Genomic DNA, 21,341 nt, shown 5'->3' with positions numbered 1-21,341 from the left:
TGATAAAGTGGGTGTGTGTGATGGGGCGGCAGTGGGCGGAGCCGCTCGGACATGAGTAAATGACGTCAGGCCCCAGGTCGCCGAGCAGTGAAACAAACATGGCGACAGAATGGAGCGGGCAGCAGGGTTACATTCTCACTCTCATTATATTCCTGTGGAGCGCAGTCGGTGGCCGCACAGAAACTGCGGCGTCCGGCGTCAGGGGCGGCGGCGGCAGCCAAGTGCTCGGCATGCGGCTGGAGAGGAGCGACAAGCCGTCCAGCACCAATGACGACGGTGTCATCCAGGTGACTGAGGAGAGCTCCGTGCAGCTCCGGTTTTACGGGGTGCAGCTCCACTCGGGTGCCTGGACGCAAATCCGCTTCACGGAGATCGCGGACGGCGGCGGGGGGGACGAAGGTGAGGAAGGGGAGGAGGCGGTAGCGGTGGCGAGGGGCGGCAGCGGCATGATGGAGGCGCCGGACAGGACTTGTGTAGATTTCACGAAGGACATCAACGTCGGGACCTTCTTGAACGTCAGCAGTCGAGGCACGTCAGGGCTGCTTACCTTGCTCATTAAGCCGCTCCGCAAGAGCGAGCCGCAAAAGGAGTACGCCCTGTGCACGCGGAGCAGCGCGGATGTGAGCAGGTGGGTGTTGCTGGGGGACAGTGATGGCAGGCTGCTGGTGGTGGAGGAGAAGAAGTCCCTTCTGCCCATATGGCTGCAGGGGATCCTCATCTCCTGTCTGCTGGTGCTTTCTGGGATGTTCAGCGGCTTGAACCTGGGGCTGATGGCACTGGACCCCATGGAGCTGCGCATCGTCCAGAGCTGTGGCACCGACAAGGAGAAGAAATACGCAAGAAAAATAGAACCCATCCGGAGCAAAGGGAACTATCTTCTCTGCTCTTTGCTCCTGGGCAACGTCTTGGTGAACACCACCCTCACCATCCTCCTTGATGACCTGATCGGATCAGGATTGGGCGCCGTGGTGGCCTCCACCATTGGGATTGTCATCTTCGGTGAGATCGTCCCCCAGGCGCTGTGCTCCCGCCACGGGTTGGCTGTAGGAGCCAACACCTATCATGGTAACCAAGTTCTTCATGTTGCTTACCTTCCCGGTGTCCTTCCCTGTGAGCAAGCTGCTGGACGTCCTGCTGGGTCAGGAGATCGGCACTGTGTACAACAGGGAGAAGCTGGTGGAGATGCTGAAGGTGACGGAGCCCTACAACGACCTTGTGAAAGAGGAGCTCAACATGATCCAGGGCGCTCTGGAGCTCCGGAACAAAACTGTAGAGGATGTCATGACGCCCATAGGCAACTGCTTCATGATCCAGGCGGATGCTGTGCTGGATTTCAACTTCATGTCTGAGATCATGGAGAGTGGTTACACTCGTATCCCCGTGTACGACGACGAGAGGTCCAACATCATGGACATCCTGTACGTGAAGGACCTGGCGTTTGTGGACCCGGACGACTGCACCACCCTGAAGACCATCACCAAGTTCTACAACCACCCGGTGCACTTTGTGTTTCATGACACTAAACTGGACGCCATGCTGGAGGAGTTCAAGAAAGGTGTGTCAGCAGTGTGCAAGTGTGCAGTGTGTGTGTGTGTGTGTGTGTGTGTGTCATCATATAACACTTGAACAGCTGATTTCTCTGAGAAACCTGCAGAGAAATCAGCTGTTCTGGGGTTTGTTTGCAGCCATTACTGCATCCACACAAACACTTCCTGTCCCCCCCCCCCTCCCTCAGCAGGCTCTGTCTCTCTGTATCGATCAGTACTATTGATGGCTGGAACAACCCAGCCTACATTCCAGCACTCGTATGCAACAAAACAAATGTTCTGCACAGAGCAACACATATCCACAAATCAGCACAGCTCATCCAGTTGTGATCCTGATGATGCACACATTCTTCTTCTTCTTCTTCTTCTTCTTCTTCTTCTTCTTCTTCTTCTTCTTCTTCTGCATCAATCATGTATTTTACCTTAACACAAAGTGTCCCACAGCAATGTACGATTACTTGTACCTGTGTATTTATGCAATGTTATACTGGTACTCCACTACATCTCAGAGGCAAATACTGTACTTTCTACTCCACTACATTAATTAACTTTAGTTACTTACAAAATATAATCAACAAATCAATTTTAATGCATTATTAAAGATTAAACTAGTTAGTTTAGCTTAGCATACAGATTGGAAGCAGCTAGCATGGCTCTGTCTAAATATAACACAATCTATCTAGCAGCACCACTAAAGCTCACTTATTAACCCTTTTTAAAATGAATAAGAGCAAATTGTCAGTTATTCGTACAGTCTAAAACCTAAAGATGTTCATTTTACTATATGACTAAGACAACCAGAACATTTGAGAAGCTAGAACCTGTGAATTTGCCAATTTGCAAAACAAATGACTTGTCAACATAGTTGCTTTAACTCTAACGTCACTTCGCTTCACAGCCAGGAAATGTTGAAAAAACAATACAAGTAATATTTGATTGAGAGACACTAAAGCATTTGAATTCTGCAAACTCACAACAAAAACTGATATTTGTATGGATCAGGATGTTATACCATGTGCTTTTTTATTTATTGGCTTCAGTGTGTCATGTAATCTGGCTGCAGGTTTTCATCCCCCGTCAGCACTGCAGCAGCGGATTTCACTAATGATCATCTTCAATCAGAGAGCAGGAACTAATCTGGGAAATCAGCTGCTGCGCTAATATGTATGATGGGATGAAAATGTGCACGTTCAGGCGCATTGGATTAGTGCTGGAAATCTCAGCGCTGATATCTACACCTTGAATACAAAGCCGGTTTGATAACAATGAAGCACCTGCAGCTTATATGATGTTGATAATAATGCTATTTCAAGATATCAAATGCTTTTCTTCACATTTGTAAAGCAGCAAACACGGCACATTAAACACAGCAACTTGATTTAAATCCGATTTATAAAGCTGTGCCTTTGCTTCTGTTTTGTGTGACGCATCTCAGTCATTGTGGATCTGTGTGCATATGCACAAGCCTCATTGTTAACGGCCATAATTCGGCATAAATGGATGTAGACACGCCCTTAATGCACCCGTTTGTTCATCAGTACTCGTGTCATCTTCGCCGGCCTTTCATTGCAAAAAGGAATGTGTAACCATTAGTGGCTTTATAGCACTTTTGTGTTATCACTAATTCATCACAAATAAGATAAACTATCATTGTTGTTCCAACAATCTATTATTTAGTTTATAGTGCTCATCTCCAAACAGATATGAGCAATATAAACATAGTTATTGATCACGCAGAAGTTATGAACTTTGATGGACACTTTAGAGGTCACTCCAAATACTGCAAGTATGAAAATCACCCAATCGGTGAAACTCGTACTAACTAGATTCCACATTTCCACCTCATCCTTTCCCCTCTACACAGTATTCATAAATAGTTCATGTGTCAGAAAATGGTGTTTTTGTGCATAAGCATCATTTAAACATCATGCCCCAGGAAATGGCAGCTGGATGTCTATTTCCATGTCTCAAATATCGCACTCAGTTTTGTTAATGATGACTGCAGCGACGGTAACCCTGTAGCGATGTTTGCTTTCTGCTTATCTTAAAAAGAAGCACTCTGATTGGACAAGAGGAGATAAATCCTTAAAGTACCAGAAACTCTTTTCAAAAGTCATGTAGTCTGTAAAATGTATACTTGTTATTAGAGATTAGTCTGCCAATTATTTCTGGGTATTATTTATATTCATCATACCATCTATACAAAGTCAGAAGAAAAGGGAACAATGTCCGTCATATCTTCCCAGACTCCAAGGTGGCTTCTTTAAATGCCTTGTTTTTGTATGATTTACAATTTAAAAACCAAGTTTACTATCGTATATGACATGTGTATCTCACATTTTATAAGCTGCATAATTGACTGTTTGGCATTGGTCAAAATAGTTGTAATTGATTTACTTTAACTTCAAGGTTGAAGTCTGCGTGCCAGATAATGTTTATCCTCCTGATGTGCCCTGAAGTAAAGTCACTAATATGAACTTGTTGCAGGGCTGCTGACTGTGACTTCTGACCTTCCTGTGGGGGGTGGGGGGGGGGGAGACTGAGAGAGTTGTTAGAGGGAACACAGTTTACATCAGATCAGTGTGTTCTGCTTTCAGAGCAGCTGAGGATGATGATGCTGTTTGATGATGTCAGTGGCTGTTTGGCTGCAGCGTTGTTCTGACTGTACATTACAACGGCGCCAGGCTTGGTTCTGTGTTTGGTCGTGACAGTGGCTGATGTTAGCGTTCAGGATGAGTCAGTCAGCCGGTTTAACACTGGCTTCTGCTTTGCACTGATTCGTACGTCGGCCCTGAGACCTCAACGCATGGCTACATAACGAAAAACACATGCAAACAGACAAAACCCAAGCAGATGCAGAGAACTGAAGAGCTGCAATGCATTTTGGGACGGTTGAGTATGTCCAGTATCTCACGTCATACTCAGAAATCCGTGCTAATGTAGTATAAACTGAAATCCACATACTATGCAGTCGGATGTCGTACTGAATAGTATGTTGGTATGCAATTTGTTGTTGTGTCTCATGAAGTTGGTAAAGTCAGCTATCCGTCAGTGGGGGTGGGGGTGGGGGTTGTTATTATCTACAATGTCATGCAGGCTTTCATCAAGCTTAGTTTTGCAGAACATACTTTTATTATTTTCCTTTTGTGTAGTCAAAAAGGTCTAGGTTTTGATTGAGTAGTTTGCACTGCTGGGCTCGAGAGGCGCCTCGTGTACTGAATGCTTTGAGTCCGTACCGCAGTGGCCCGGGTTTAAATCCGACCTGTGGCCCTTTTGCTGCGTGTCATCCCCTCTCTCTCCCTTTTCTGTCTCTCTGCAGCTGTCCAATCTAATGAAGTCAAAAAGACCCAAAATAATTCATACTGACTTTTTTTTTATATATTTAAATAAATAAATACAATTGCTCATCAGCTCTTTCAGCCTGGAAACGGCCTGCTCTGCACCCTGACGGGGACATTTCGGGTTGCTTTGAGTTTCACATACATGCAGGCACACCATCATCACTGAAGGGAATAGACGCTGCTGCCGGCTTGATGCCAAGGAACTGTGACAGGTTTCTGACCTGGCAGCCTCACTCCTGTTCACCAGATAAAGTCCCCTTTACTCAGCTGTCATTGGCAGCTATCCAGTGATGTCAGGTTTGTTTGTTGCCACACTGCTGCAGATCTACATGCAGTTTGTGAACATGAGCAAGCAAAATGCTCTTATATGTTCTTTAATGAGGAGAGGATTAATGTTTTGTTATTTCTTCCCAGCCCTCTCCGCCTCTCCCCCCCACCCCCCCCCCCCCCCCCCACTCTCCCTCCTCTTTATCTTTGTTTTGGCAGTTCTTACAGCTCTTTTCTCTGCAAAGCTCTTAGTCCAGTCTGGGCTATATTAAGGAATCAATCTGTCCTCCCAGCAGCAGCCGGCAGGATAAATCCACTGACAGATCGAACAGCAGATCTGAAATAGAAAAACAAGAAAGGATATTTTCATGTAGCTGAATGTGTTTGAAGGCCAGCTGCTGAAGTTTAGGAAGCAGCAGCTGCAGTGAAATTCACAACTTGTCATGTTTGATGTTGTCCTACTTTCCTGCCAGTTGTTGCCTTAACAGCCCAGTTTTGGGGAATGTCAAATGTTTTATATTCGCTTTTTAGCAGCTGGTTGTAACCTTCAGGTGATCTCTCTCTCTCTCCTCTCCTCTCCTCTCCTCTCCTCTCCAGGTAAATCCCACCTGGCCATCGTCCAGAAAGTGAACAACGAGGGGGAGGGAGATCCGTTCTACGAGGTGCTGGGATTGGTCACGCTTGAGGACGTCATCGAGGAGATCATCAAGTCAGAGATCCTGGATGAGTCTGACCTTTACAGTGAGTCAGCGGCTGTACACACTCGACACAGTTTGACTTAAAGGAAGAGTTCAACATTTTAGGAAATGCACTTATTTGCCAGCTGGCGGAGAGTTAGATGAGAATATTGATGCCACTCTCATATGAGTGTCTGCTGAGGCTACAGCCAGCAGCTGGTTAGCTTAGCTTAGCGTAAAGACTGGAAACAGGTGGAAACAGCTAGCCTGGCTCTGTTCAACAGTAACAAATCGACTGCTGTCTTGTTTTTTGGACACACTCCTGTGACTGCTTCCCAATAAAAGCCACTTAATGTTTCACCAGTTGAATGCTTTTAATGTGAAGCAGCAACAGTAGCAATATAAAAACACATATTATTATTATGTGTGTGAAGGCACATGCAAGTTACAATGAAACTACGATATAGAGAGGTTATAACTGTTAAAAAATGTGAACTAAAAAAAAACAAGTTTTACAGGGGGGGTTTGTGCGGGACTATTTCTTGGCCTGGCACAGATATTTCCTGGAGTCTTGTTGTCAACATTAAGTTGGTGGAGACTTGTTATGTTTCTGTCTGCTGTGAAATTGTTCTTTAACTTTTTAAAATCAGTTCTCCGTCTACTGTTAGCATTACTTGTAATCACACTCTGCACTATATATTTTATACTTATCCCTGCACTGCCTACTATGTCCATACTGCTCATATTGCATATATCTAGTGTATTAAAATCCGTTACTTTATTCTACGTTGTATTTATTCTGTGTAACATTATACAGATGCACTTTTCTGATATTTGTACCCTGTGGTTTGATGCTGAACCGATTTTATTGTCTTCGTACCTTTTTTTTTTTTTTGTTCCCCTGCAGCGGACAACAGAAATAGGAAAAAGGTGGACCCCAATAAAAACAAGCCCGACTTCTCGGCCTTTAAGCAGGAGGGCGACAGTAAAGTGAAGATATCTCCTCAGCTCATGCTTGCGGCTCATCGTTTCCTGGCTACAGGTGAGCGGCGGCTAATCTCACAGCGAGCCAGCAGCACTGATTTGTTTCACCGTCATTCAGCCGCCTGATTCTTTGCAGTCAGAGAGATTACCGCCCGGTCACTGCGCGACTGAGACACGGTGACCTTGCTGTGAAGTTTTTCTGACTAGAACAGTCTCTAATTTTTACGGTTATATTGTGTCTTGATTTTTAATATACAAATATATTCTGTTTTGTTTGTTCATAGTATAAGCAATTCTACTATCACAAGAGACATTTATTACGCAATGAACAAATATATATATATATATATATATATAAAAATATATATATATAAAAATGCTCTCTAAAATACAGACTTGTATATTGCATTATCGTCTTTGTTTTCATCCAATCCCCCCCACCAGAGGTCAGCCTGTTCAGCCCGTTCCAGATCACAGAGAAAGTCTTACTGAGGGTCCTCAGCCACCCGGACGTCATCCAGGAACTCAAGTTCAACGAAAACGACAAACGCTCACTGCAGCACTTCATTTACCAGAGAGGGAAACCTGTCGACTACTTCATCCTCATTCTGCAGGTACACGTTCACATCTGCATACAGGCGCTTCAATCTACATAAATATGTACGATATTTATACTTGATGTGAGATAATGATGAAGAAGTCCTGCATTCACAAGGGTGCAGGATGCAACAAAACGTATTTGCATCAAAATATATTCAAAGTTTAAGTACTTATTATGCAGAATGGTCCACATCAGGATGCAGAGAAATGTGGATGTTAAGAAGTTATGTCCTGATGTTAAGACTGAGAATAGTCATGTTGACCGCAATAAAGCGCCGGCTGGTAAAAGCGTCATAATGAAGTGAGATTAGACGACAGAGTTTAAACTGGTGAATAAACGGGTTAATCCCGGGTCACCGCGTCAGACTGCAGCAGGTATTAGCACAAATACGGGCGCTAAACTCATCAACTCTTTAAGACATCCCTGCCTCAAGAGAATTAAGTGAACTTCTTTGTTTTGTTTACACTAACAAGCGACCTTCATGCTTTTATTCAGTCAAAGTACAAAATGATTAATAAATTGTTCCCATACTGACGTTGCTTTATGAATTTTACACTGGCCGATATTAATAATAAATTATTACTTAATAGCTTAATAATATTAAGTGTGTAGCAGTTTAAACACATCACTTATTTTCACTTATTGTGTTTGTAGTTTTGGTTTTAAACAAAAAGGGCTACTAATAATTATTTTCATTGATTACTTTCATTTTCCAATATGCAGAAAAGTGTGTGTGTGTGTGTGTGTGTGTGTGTGTGTGTGTGTGTGTGTGTGTGTGGAGGCTTTGTTGTCGACACCTGAGGTGTGGATAAAGTGACTGCAGGTACTCAGCTTGCAACCTGAGCACAGCTGCTCCTGTTTCTCGACTACATACGTGTTTGTGTGTGTGTGAGGTAAAGAGACACTGGACCAGAGCAGCACCTGTGGCAGGATGTAATATTTATAGGATGTCAACGTGTTTCTGTTACCTGCCACATGAGAAGACTTCTGGATTTTGCACAGAAGATTTTCCTGACTGATTTGCACACACACACACACACACACACACACACACACACACACACACACACACACACACACACACACACACACACACACACACACACACACTGTGAGACTGTTCTTATTAAACCATATGTGTGTGTTTCAGGGGCGAGTGGAGGTAGAAGCTGGACACGAAAACATGAAGTTTGAAACCGGCCCGTTCTCATACTACGGAGTCATGGCTCTGAGCTCACCATCCCTGGGTGAGACCACACATACACAATGTACACACACATACACACAAGGGGATTATAGAGAAGCTGTACTGCATCATTTTACTGCACAGTGACGAACAATAGATTTTTAGATTTAGATCTTTTTGTCCCAGAGGGATATTTGTTTTGACAGCTGGTACACAACATATGTACCGGTACACACAGCAACTGCACATACAGTACAGATGGCAACAGATGGAAACACAGACAAAAACTTCATGTATGTATCTATATCATCCCAGTGTTGGAGAGGCAGATCAGTTCAGAAGCACTATTACAGAGGGAACTAAACTCCTGCTGAAGCGAGCTCTTCTCCATTGAGGTGTCCTGTATCTCCGACCACATGGGAGTGATGTGAAGTGTTGGTTCAGCTCAGTGTAACATTATGACGAGAGGTTTTTCAAATTACATAACCAAATATTTCTCACACTATAGCAAGATATTTTGCATGTTGTTGTGACATGTTTTTTCTTGTTATTACTACACCCCAGGGGTGGAGGAAGTACTCAGATCCCTTACTTCAGTAAAAGTATTAATAACACACTAGTAAAAGTCCTGCATTGGTGGCAGCCGTACGCTGCCATGAAGACAAGAAATAATCTTTCTTTATGTCTTTCTGCTTTCCACGACCTGCTGAGGCTCCTTCAGTGCCGTGTCAGTGACTTAAAAAAAGCAGTGTGTTTGAAGAGAGCAGTGGAAAAGTCGATAGGCTTAATCCTAATAGGGAAACACTTAGAGTTCAGACAGAGTTCTTCTTCTCTCGCCCGAGCCGGCAGGTGACACCTGAGAAATGGACCACAGAGACTAATATTTGTATCTTTTATATTTCATTTATGATTTCTTTATAAAAAAACACACCAACAAAATAACTGTCATTTGTTAAACATGACCCTGAACTAAGCTAATGTTGAAGGTGACCTTGGGTTGATCTAATTTAGTTGGATCAAAATGTTATCTGTCGGTATCCAGGAAGCATCTCTATAAACCACAACATAACACTGCTGACTCCTAGTGGTTCAGCATCACAACTGCTGATGTAATGTTCTTCCTCTTCCTCTTCTTCTTCTCCTGCTTCTTCGTGTTCTTGTTCTTTCTCTTCTTCTTGTTCTTCTTCTTCTTCTTCTTCTTCTTCCTCTTCTTCTTCTGTTCCTTCTTCTCCTGCTCCTCCTTCTCCTCCTCCTCCTGTTGCTGCTTCTTCTTCTCCTTTTCCTGCTCCTCCTGCTCCTTATGTTTCTTCTTCTTTTCCTTCTTCTTCTCCTGCTCCTCCTTCTCCTGTTTCTTCTTCTCCTCCTCCTCCTCCTGTTTCCTCTTCTCCTCCTCTTCCTGCTTCTTCTCCTCCTCCTACGCCTCCTTCTCCTCCTCCTCCTGCTTCTTCTCCTCCTCCTCCTACGCCTTCTCCTTCTCCTGTTCCTTCTCCTCCTCCTCCTGTTCCTTCTGCTTCTCCTCCTACGCCTTCTCCTCCTCTTGCTTCTTCTTCTCCTCCTCCTGCTTCTTCTTCTTCTCCTTCTCCTCCTCCTACGCCTTCTCCTCCTCCTGCTTCTTCTTCTCCTCCTCCTCCTACGCCTTCTTCTCCTTCTCCTCCTGCTCCTTCTCCTGCTTCTCCTTCTCCTGCTTCTTCTTCTCCTTCTCCTCCTCCTACGCCTTCTCCTCCTCCTGCGTCTTCTTCTCCTCCTCCTCCTACGCCTTCTTCTCCTTCTCCTCCTCCTCCTGCTTCTCCTGCTTCTTCTTCTCCTTCTCCTACTCCTCCTCCTGCTCCTTCTCCTGCTTCTCCTTCTCCTCCTCCTCCTACGCCTTCTCCTTCTCCTACGCCTTCTCCTTCTCCTCCTCCTCCTGTTCCTTCTCCTTCTCCTTCTGCTCCTCCTGTTTTCCTTCCTGTTAACCTGTTTCCTGGTTAAACTGTCTGTACTTCATGTGCACATTATGCAAGTCCGTGTGTGTGCAGCATGTGCAGTGTCGAACGTATCTGTCCACCACGTGACCATTCCTCATCCGATATTTGTTCAATTATTTGTAGAAGAATTCCAGGTTTTCACGTGCCCTGCTCACCTTCTGTGCGGCGATCCATTCTCTCCTATGATTAGTACCAAGTTAATTTATATGTATTATCACTTACCTTATCTTAGGAGATTGTAGGAAACGAGACTCATAAAATAAAACATTACTTTGAAATGACCCACAGCACACACACACACACACACACAGTAATCTCGGCCGTGCTGTGTATGTAGAGATAGCTGGTTCTGTTCTATGTCGTGTGGTTTTTTCTCTGTATCTTTTATTGAAATTGGTTAATACATGTCACTAAATTAAACTGGATCTATCTAGAGTCACACTGACGTGGAGTGTTTTGTTGCAGAGCTGCTGAAAATGATTCCAACTAATCAGCTTAGAGGCTCATTCTGCGTGTTAGTTTATCCTCTTTGGTTGAAGAAGACGACAAACCAAGACAAATGTCTTTATGAGTGAAAGGAAAACCTCCCGCCGCAGATGTGATTTACACAAAACAAATAAACCAGCTCATCTCTCTTTCTGCTCCTTCCTCCTCCTCTCCTCTTCCTCTTCTCTCAGCCGTCACCCCTCCTCTCTCCCCATCAGTGGCGTCTCCCCCTCCACGACGCCTCTCACTAAAGAGGTTTTCTCTGTTCTCTCGTTTCCCAGGTAAACACTCGCATGGGCCAGAGGAGGGAGGGAGGGAGGGGGGGGGTTCCTCTTTAAGCCTCTTCACCATTTCCCCCTTTTTTTTTTTAAATCATCTTCAGAGTCCTGATCCAGCAAGTACAGGCCCATAATAGTAATCAAGTATTGTATACGGTAAAGTTTAATTTGCCTTTTGTCCTTTTTTGACTAAGCGCTGGCCCTTTTGAGTCCCCTTTGACCTCATTCACACTGACAACATGGGTGTGATTGATAGTTTGAGCTTTTTAAATTGTACGACTGGTTATCATTTCAAACGGTTCAAAACTAGTGTTGAAGTTAAAACAAAAGCCAAAGTTCTCAAATGCTAAATATTGTCTAAATACCAGCATCTGTACAAGAATGCCTAAAGACATAACGGTCTGAAACTGCCACCAATTTTACATTTAAATTTACATTTAAGTTGTGCCTCACACATTCAGGTGTGCAGAGATATCTTCTATAAATACAAATATGAAAAGGTTTAAGTTGTATACATGTCAGCTGGATGCCGACGTTTGGGTGAACAGTAAACATTTAACTTGTGCAAGATGTTTATTTTTACTGGACATCTCGGAAAAAGAAAATATAAAAAATCCCAGAGTCTTTAAATTACAATAGAGTAAAAAAACAATAGATATTTACTTCCCTAAAATATAACAGAGAAAAGCATTTCTTATTTGAAACACTAGGAGGAGCTAAGTTTCTGCCTGTTGAGTCAAACGATCATTTAATATTTCTGTTGATTAATCTGATTGTTTCAGCTCTGCAATAGATTATATTATTATTATATTATAGAAATAATCAGTCACAGCTGATAACATAACTCCTTTGACATTATATAAACAAGAGGAGTAAGTTCATCTGACCGTAGACCTCTGTTTAAAGGAATAGTTTGACAAAATTGCTCATTTGCTTTCTTTCTTTGCAAGAGTGCGATGAGAAGACGAAGATGTCCTTTAAATATGAAGCTGTCAGTTAGCTTAGCTTAGCATATACACTGGGAACAACTAGCATGGCTCCGTCCAAAGGTAATAAGGTTATAAGTTGTTTGTATAATCTGCATCAGAAAACGATATATAGTGTGTTCATTTGTCAGCTTCAGAGACGCTCCTTGGAGCCAGGCTAACCGTTTCCCCCTGTTTCCAGTCTTTATGCTAAGCTAAGCTAATGAGCGGTAGCGCTAAAGTTTGTTTTAATCTTCTCATCTAACTCTTGGAAGGAAAGAAAAAAGAGTATTTACCAAAATGTTGAAATATTCCTACAAGCACAAATGTCCTCCCACTTGATCTCCTCTGAACGACACTGAACTCAAGTTCTCTGATCATCACTGACGCTCTCCTTTAACTTTCCACTATTAAAAGGATTGCATCACTCTCCATGACATCACTAAAACAAGCCAATGAGAGAGCTTCGTCCTCTGAGCTCAGAGAGTCCTGTTTTAGCCATAAAACGCTCAAGCGATGCACTTCGCCTCATCGCATGTTTGTCACAATCTCATCTCCTCCATTGATCATCATAGTCCATGTGTGATGTTGACATTAATATGCATTTGTGTGATGTGCTGCAGTGAGTCCCACTCTCATCAGTCATGTTGTTTTCACATCATTTTTTACCTGTTGTTACTTGTTGTGTTTTCTGCTTTTGTTAAGTGTTTTTTCTTTTGTTTTCTTTGGCTCCGTACCCTCCCGCTCACTCGCTTCTCCGTTAATCCCCAGAGTTTCGTTCTCCGTCACACAGTGGCAACCTCAACCGCTCGGCGTCTCTGAGCTGCACTGAGCGCGCTCCAGATAACGGCTCCGTCGGCGGGAGCATCACTCAGATCCCGGGCACCCCCTTCCAGTACATCCCAGATTTCTGCGTACGTGCTCTCACAGACCTGCAGTATGTGAAGGTAAGTACCGGTCAGACAACTCTACTGTAATCAGTGGTGGAAGAAGAACTTTATTCAGATCTTTCACTTATGTGAAAGTACCAACACATTAACGTAAAAATACTTCATTTAAAGAAACCCAGTGTTGCAATCCCTTTTCCAATTTTCCCTTGTTTGGACCTGGAGAAATGTGACAAGGAGCCCCAACTAGACACGGCTTTAATTTAAAAGTGCAATGTGTAGTTCTGAGCAACCTGCTCTAAAGAAATAGGGGGCATCATTTCAGCTCTACTACTGGGTCCATGCATCTAAACTTACAGTCATAAATTGTGACAAAAACCCGCCTAACATTTGTATCTTCTTCTGTTCTGCTCAGATCACTCGTGCTCAGTACCAGAACGGTCTCCTGGCGTCCAGGCTGGACAGCACGCCACAGTCTCCAGAGGGCAGTCACACTCGTCTGGACACGTCTGTGTCTTTGCCCCCTGTGACACCACCGGGGACCCGCGCTCCTCTGCCGCTGGTCACTCCTCCCGCAAAGCAACCGGCGTCTCACACTCAGCTGCCGCCGAGCAGCCGCGCTGCTCTGTCCCAAGCCGCCTCTTCCTCCCGCCGCACACCGAGCCAGTCTCTGCCCCAAGCCACCCCCCCTCCGAGCAACCACACACCCCTCTCCATACCCCCTTCATCCTTCATGAGTTTAGCGACGTGCACCTTTAACCCCAACCCATCTCTGCCCTCCTCCCTCTCCTCTAAGTCCCAGCAGTCGCCTCTCTCTACTAGCCCGGACAACGGGCCGGGAGAGACCACCACTCTGCTCAGTGAGCAGCAGAACTGTGTGGGCCCGCGCAGGCCCAGCCACACCCAGGCACCCCCTAACCCACACGTCCACACCATCAGTCACACACACACTGAAAGCACCATCTAACTAAAGTCCCTGTGCACTCACTCACACAACACACACTCGCACTACTTCCTGTTTCCTGTTTGCTTGTTGTCTCCTGAACTTTTCTGTAGACGTCTGAGGTTTGCTGATGATCAGCACTTCATGTGTATTTTGTAAACATAGATCCTCTTTTATCCCGTCCTGCATGCCCCCCCTCCCGACACTAAAAAAGATCCAGAATAGACTACAGAGATGGCACACTAGTGAGTATGATTGGAAATGTGTGTGTGTGCGTGTGTGTGTGTGTGTGTGTGTGTGTGTGTGTGTTTGTGTGTTTTTTTTTAAAGGATCAGTTCACCAGGATTACAAAAAGACTTGCAGCTGGTTTGGGTTTTATTTGACCAGGTATTGAGATTTCTGCTTTCACTTCAGTGAAAAATTAACTGAACAGCAACGTGTCTTTTACAGAAACAGTTTCCCAGTTTCTGTGGATCATCTACAGACCTCCCTGTGAACAGTCTCCATAGGAGCGACTAAATCCTCTCTATGACCACAGTGGGGTCTGTGGATTGTTCACAATAACTGGGACATCGTTTCTGGAAAGGCACGTTGCCGTTAAAGTGAAATTAAAATGCATTTTTGTTAAGAAATCAGCAAATATATCGTTGATATTTGGTTTGATCCGTGTACTTTTTGGTCAAAATTGTTATCAAAAATAGGAAATTGTTAGCCGTGTCTTATGCTGCTTTCATGTCCTATCGGAGTTATAGTAATTACAAGTTTCTGACTTGTTAATTCATGTCAACTTGCAAGTTGTAATAATAACCAGGAAAAAGTTTTTCCCGATATATCTGAGTTAACTCTCACTTATTAGGAAGTCTAAAAAACTATCAAACATGGACGCCTCACATCAGCCAAAGAACGTTGTTCAATGTAATGAAACCAACATTTTACAGATGTGCTGTTTCCACAAATATGTCCCCAAAAGGTTTTATCCTGCAGGATAATTGTATTACCTTACACACACACAAAGTGAGGAGAATTCAAAATGTTCAATGTTGACCTCAGAGGCAGATATCTCAAAACCTGATCACATAAAACTGAAACTTTTTGCAGGTTGTTTTGTTGTTTTGTCTGTAATTTATGTGAACTGAACCTTTTACATTATAAGACGTTAACAGAAAACTCAGTTGTTTTGATTTGCTTCTCAATTTCCATTTATTTTTTCCAAAGAATGGAACTTCCAAATACTACAAAGTTAAACGTGAGGGTTTTATTTAAATAAGTATGATTTTAGTTATAGAACAGCAGTTTGTTTGAGTGTGTTCTTCGGAGGTAAGGCGGCTTTTATTAAGGCAGACGTAAACATATACATTTAACCGTCAGTGAGTCAGTTGAGCTGCCAGCAGACCAGAGTCACCGCAGTGAAAGTTAAACAACCATACCAGTGATTTTGCATGTTTTTGCCCATTTAATACTAACTGAATCATCTGCATCAGACTATTTTTGCAATTTAAACCTTATAAATAAGAACTGGAGCTCTGATTGGCTAGACTCGCACTAACACTTCTGACCAATCGGAGCTTCCTGTGCTGCTCTGTGGGTAGGACTTTATTTTTAAATTATTACGTGCTGCATAGCTTTTTCAAATTAAAGAGATAATGTGCAGGGAAGGCTAATAAGTAAATGGAATAACAAAAACTACACTTTAAAAGTTTTTTTTTAAATTAATTACGCAAACTTGATTGTTAATTTACTGTTATTAATGTATTAACTGATAATAGTTCGAGTCTGCTAATTGATTTTTATACAGTAAAGAAATTAATTGAAACCAATGGCAGCCTGAAAAGTACAAATACATTCATGCATGCAATGGATAATAGTATATAATAGTAATAATATAAATTAGATATGATTACACCTGTAAAACTTGCAAAAACATCGGTATGGTCCTTTAAGTCACTAGAACTAGTGATGTGAAGGTGGGCTTACCTCTTGAGCAAGGCAATATGTTTAAACTTATTTTAATTTCCAAGAGTTATATTTAAATATTTATTTATGTAATATTTATTTATGAATGTAAATGACATTCAATTTGTTCTTTTACATTTTAGAGAATTTATTTATTTTTTAGCTTTCTTTGGTTGTTGAAAACAGTTTAAGTTTAAGTTAAGCTGCATTCTTCAGGCTTTCACTAAATATTCCTCACTGTGAAAGGAGCCCGGTGCGACACCAGCTCCTTCTCAAACCTTCACCATGTCACGACACGAAGAGCTGACCAAACTGGATCTTGAGTTGTTACACTGCGTTCACTGACCTGAAGTGGTGGACTGATGTCAGAACTCTGGGATGGAAGTTACACTGGGCTTTTTATTTTATTTCCTGCTTTCCACTGAGTTATTGTATGTCTAAGCACGCAAATATGGGTTCACTCTGACGCCAAAACAGACAGGACATGACATGAAGACCAAATCACACAGAGCAAGAAGTAATGTAATGCTTAGCAGCAATTACCATCTGCTGTTCTGTTTACATACTGTAAACCTCTTTTACTCTGTTGCTCTGGACAGTTTTGGTTGTAAGCAGGGCCGTAGCCAGGATTTTAGGAATACTGAGGTCATAAATGAAAGCCCCCCCCCCCCAATCCCACAAAATGTGGGGTTTTTCCTTTTTTTTATATATACATATATATATATATAATTGTTTTCTTATAGTCTTATATAATGGAGTTTGCTTTCTTCCTGAGAGTTATCAGATCATAAGATTGATACCTTTCATATGAGAGAGGTATCAATCTTCTTACTCTGCAAAAAAACTAATAATTATTTAGGTAACAACTGAAAGTCAACAACTGCTTTACTCCCCCAAGGTTGCTATTATCCCAAAGATAACCCAGAAGGTGTGACTTCAGTGTCCTGAATGGAAGCCACGGCCCTGATTCTGTCTTATTTTAAGTTCCACATTTTTAGGAAATACGGTTTCTTGCCAAAAGTTGGACGACAAGATTGATACCACTCGGTACGTTAAGTACGAAGCTACAGCCGGGACGCGGTTAGCTTAGCCTGGCTCTGTCCAAAGTTCAAAGCTAAGCTAAGCTAACCATCTCTTTGCTGTGGCTTCATATTTAATGGACAGACTTTAAAGCGTAGTTGATCTGCTCATCTAACGCTCAGCAAGAAAGCTAGTAAGCTCATCTTTAACTTGTGTTTCACACGCGTATGTGTTAACCTTTGAGCTCGCAGTAAGCCCGGGGTTAAGGATTGACACTTAAATATTGAAAACACTCGCAGCACAATAACTTGATGAGATTTAATGGACAACAAACATTCCACTGCATGTTTCCCTGTCGGAGCTAAATGTGGTGTGGAAAATCTCATGTCACTTCCTGTAACTGGGCAAATGTATGTCTGTATGCCACTTTAAACAGTGTGTGTGTAGTGTGTGTGTGTGTGTGTGTGTGTGTGTGTGTGTGTGTGTGTGTGTGTGTGTGTGTGTGTGTGTGTGTGTGTGTGTGTGTGTGTGTGTGTGTGTATAATGATACTGAACCTATCAACCTGTGTTTAGAGCAGACGAGGAGTCGGAGGAAGTTTGGTTGTGTTCCAGTGGAGATAAAGAGATTAACATGAAGACGACTGTAGCAGCTCATTGAGCTCAGATGTTAAAGCTGCTAGCATGTAATCTACCTATTTTGTTTTTCCTATGTATGCAGTGACACTGAAACAATTCTAAGTGACTGTGAAGATAAATTATTTTGTTGATGATATAGTGATTTATTGAAGAAGATAAAAAAGTTAACAACTGTTGTATAAGCTAGCACTGATTTGAAAAACACTTTAAAGTGAATATTCCAAAGCATTTCTCCTTTTTGTGGGATGATGTCCCAAAACTGGATTAACAACCTGCGCCGGGGTCCCACAAAAAAAGCCCCAGGTTCACTGTGGTGTTTAGAAAAAGATTGGGTAAATGCAACACTAAAGCCCAAAATCATATATAGTATAAATATAATATAGTATTTTCTTACCTTGAGGTCTTGGAAGATGTCAAAATCAAGTTTCATGATCTTCTTTTATTTCATTTGTGTGCTTGCATGTTAATACATTTATTGTTGCTTTACCAAATGTCCACACAGCAAACCTGGGGCCAGGCAATGCACAGAGAGTGGGTGGAGGAATGACGGGGGGGGGGGGGGGTTAATGTGGCCCCAGCAGCTCATTTTTACCCCGGTGGTCCCCCTAGCAGGTGAATCCGGTCTTGGAGAAGATCGGCACTCTGTGAAAAACATAGATTTCATTCAGCAGCACCTTCCAGCTCATTTACCTGAGAGGAAATACCTGCTTGTTAAATGAAAATATACAGCCTTACCCTCTATTGGAAGAAAATGTAGACCTGCCTGCTGGTTCATATAGGTCTCGTGTAGCAATTGGTCTTATACTGGTTTCCAGTGAAGCCACTGGTTGGCTGTGTGAATACCAGTTTGTGTACTGGGAAATGTGCAAACAATTGTTCTACTTATTAATGTTGTATTTATTGTAAACATTGTATTTATTGTTTTTTTGTTTTGTTATAGGCACCTGAAGGTGTGGTTCTGTGAAACGGGCTTCCAGCTGTAAGACGCAGCTTTATTGGGTTCATTTACCCAGAAACACTGTGTTCATTTCCCTGATTGCTGTTTGTGTGATATTACTGTAAATACTCTGTACATGAAGAAATGGGCATTTGTGTGATGCTGACAGAGAAGTTAAAAATAGCTCTATTTATAACCAGAGATGAGATGTTATTCCAAGTTTTATTCCCCCATTGTTTTGCTAGGAAGGCATTAAATAGCAATAAACATTGCACAGAGTTGACCTCAAATGATAATTTACTCCTATCGTCTGTAGCTTTCTTCAATATTTTGACATGATAACCAAAGCTTTTTTTTCTCAGCCAAAATTCCTTTCCCATCCTTCCCCTTTCCTGTCATCCTTCGCCATCCTATATCTCCCTCTTGTTCGTCTCCTCCCACGCTTCCTTCTCAGTTTCCCTCGTCTATTATTTCCCTGCCCTTATCTTGACTCGTCTCCCGCCGCTCAAAAGTATTGAAATTCCTGCGGCTTTGACTACCGGTCTGATTCGCTTAAGCCGTTTTAATTGTTCAGACCTTTTTTTTTTTTCTATCATGGGACTGGAGCCGGGGAGCAGGGCTTATCAGCAACTCCTGTAGTGTTGTTTTTAGCCCTGCAGCGGTGTGATGATTAGACCTGTACGAAGGTTAAATATTTTCTGGTGCAGAGTTCTCAGGCCAGTGAGTTTTCCACACTGTATCATTCACAAGTGGATTGTTTCAATCGTTTAGGGTTTCATGCATGTGAAGCGATGCAGAAACAAAGGTGAGGAGAGTGAAGTGCCCCAAAACATGTTTTTTGCATCTATTATCATCCTTCTTTTGAGGTTTCTTTGTACCGCAAAGAGAGATCAGGCCGTATTCAGAGTCGCAGTGCAGGTTTGAGATAATTCAAGCTCCTGAAATACAAAAGTATTCATAAGTAAGCATTGCAACAATGTTTTAAATGAATCCAGTTTGCTCTTATAAACTCAGATACGGAAGTAAAGTTATTTTCCTTTTTTCATATCCCCAGGGTATGTGAAGTAGATACCTGTTTGGCAGGTTTGAATATTCAGACATGGCTACATGTTTGATTTGGTTGTGCATTTTCTTTTATTGTAATGATTGAACAAAGATGGAGGAACACTTCCAAACATGGATTGTGTAACTTTAAAGCAATGTGTACATACTGTTTTATAAGTACTGTAAGGCATTTGAAGAAATCTATGAGGTTAATAAACCTGAGATATATTTCTCTACAGAAAATCTGTCTTTGTTTGATTCATATACAAAAGTTTTCTGTGGATTTCTGCAAATTAAGTTTTCTTTTAGTCTGCAGGATTTTTTTAATTTCATGTTAACTGATGTGAGAAATGTTTACAGGATGTGTGGGTGGATCCTGAAATGTTATCAAAAGGAAGCGAGTTATTATATTCCTGTCATTTCTAATCCTGCACTTCTTCTCATGCACTGAAATAGAAACATTGATACATGACAGGGAATATGTGTTTTATGACTTTGGACAAATTAAAAACTATTGTGCAACTCAGTTAAAAGGATGGTTCACATTCTTTGTCCTAAAACGATACTTTTTATTCAATAAAATAATGTACGACACTGAGAACTAAATGTTGGGGGAGTATATGACAGAAAAGAAACATGTTCCTCTTAAGTGTGTAAGCTGTTATCTTTCCAGCTAAAGTAGTTCATCAATTAAAAGCAAATTTCATACTTAAAAACGTGGAAGATAGACGAGAATAGACATCTTTGTTGTACAGTCACGTTGAAATATGTCTTTGAATTCACAGACACAAAAACTTTATAGACAAACTTAAAAGCTTGCTCTGCCCACATGAGACAAAAACAATAAATAAGTAATAAGTGGGCCAAACGGACAGTACTAAAATATGTACCATAACAGTTAATACATTAACTGTCACTCATTTCTAATAATGTTTAGTAAGTAAGTTACAAAAACCTATTTAAAGTTGTTTCTCGTTGCTGTGGGTAACCTACATCGTCTTACTGAAGGTAGTGTCCTGCATTTCTAACGTTGCTTTCTTCCTGGTTTCTCCATATAATCTTTATTGCAGTGTAAACTATTGTTTGCTTTTTGCTCCTAGACCTTAAATGACCAAACAAGCATGTGATGTTGTAGGAAATTCTACTTCTCATTAGACTTTATGTAAACCCTCCTCAGGACTCGTCCTCATGTCACTTCTGAACTATGTCTTAGATTCTCACACAGCTACTTGCTTGTCTCTTTTTATTCAATAATATGTTTTAGAGGGAGCCTGAGATCTGAGATTTCCATTGCAACAAACTGCTTCTCTAATTGTTGCGCCTCTGGCAATAAATACCGGGATGTACTGCTTCAAGGCAGACTTGAAAAAGGAGTGAACCAATCCTTTCCTCAAATGTTGTACAGTGTGATCAAATTTGCATTAATTCAATGAATGTGAAGTGTGTCTAACAGAGGCCCAGAGTGATGAATGACTTGTTTTCATGAAATCTAACAAAGATGGGCGTTAGCTCCTTCTTGCTTTCTCATCTTTTATTGGCTGTTAACACACACTGACTCCAATTCAACAGTTTTGAGAAGAGGTGGTGCAGTAAAAAAACAAAAACATTCAGAATCAAGCCCCAAA

At 42.1% G+C, this 21,341-nt stretch overlaps 1 protein-coding gene across 1 annotated transcript; it reads left to right on the top strand.

Annotated features, from left to right (window-relative positions):
- The first annotated feature begins 64 nt into the window (after positions 1-64).
- On the top strand, positions 65-20,352 carry LOC115016597 (metal transporter CNNM4). Its single transcript, XM_029444457.1, is given in 9 exon segments — positions 65-1,058; positions 1,060-1,555; positions 5,753-5,896; positions 6,740-6,874; positions 7,261-7,430; positions 8,568-8,664; positions 13,068-13,243; positions 13,599-14,371; positions 18,676-20,352. Coding segments are annotated over 8 exon segments (2,730 nt in total). The 5' UTR covers positions 65-98; the 3' UTR covers positions 14,151-14,371; positions 18,676-20,352.
- Positions 20,353-21,341: the final 989 nt, after the last annotated feature.

Source organism: Cottoperca gobio, chromosome 12 (genome assembly GCF_900634415.1).
Source record: "Cottoperca gobio chromosome 12, fCotGob3.1, whole genome shotgun sequence".
In the NCBI taxonomy this organism is placed as follows: domain Eukaryota; kingdom Metazoa; phylum Chordata; class Actinopteri; order Perciformes; family Bovichtidae; genus Cottoperca; species Cottoperca gobio.
This window is presented reverse-complemented; position numbering and strand designations above follow the sequence as displayed.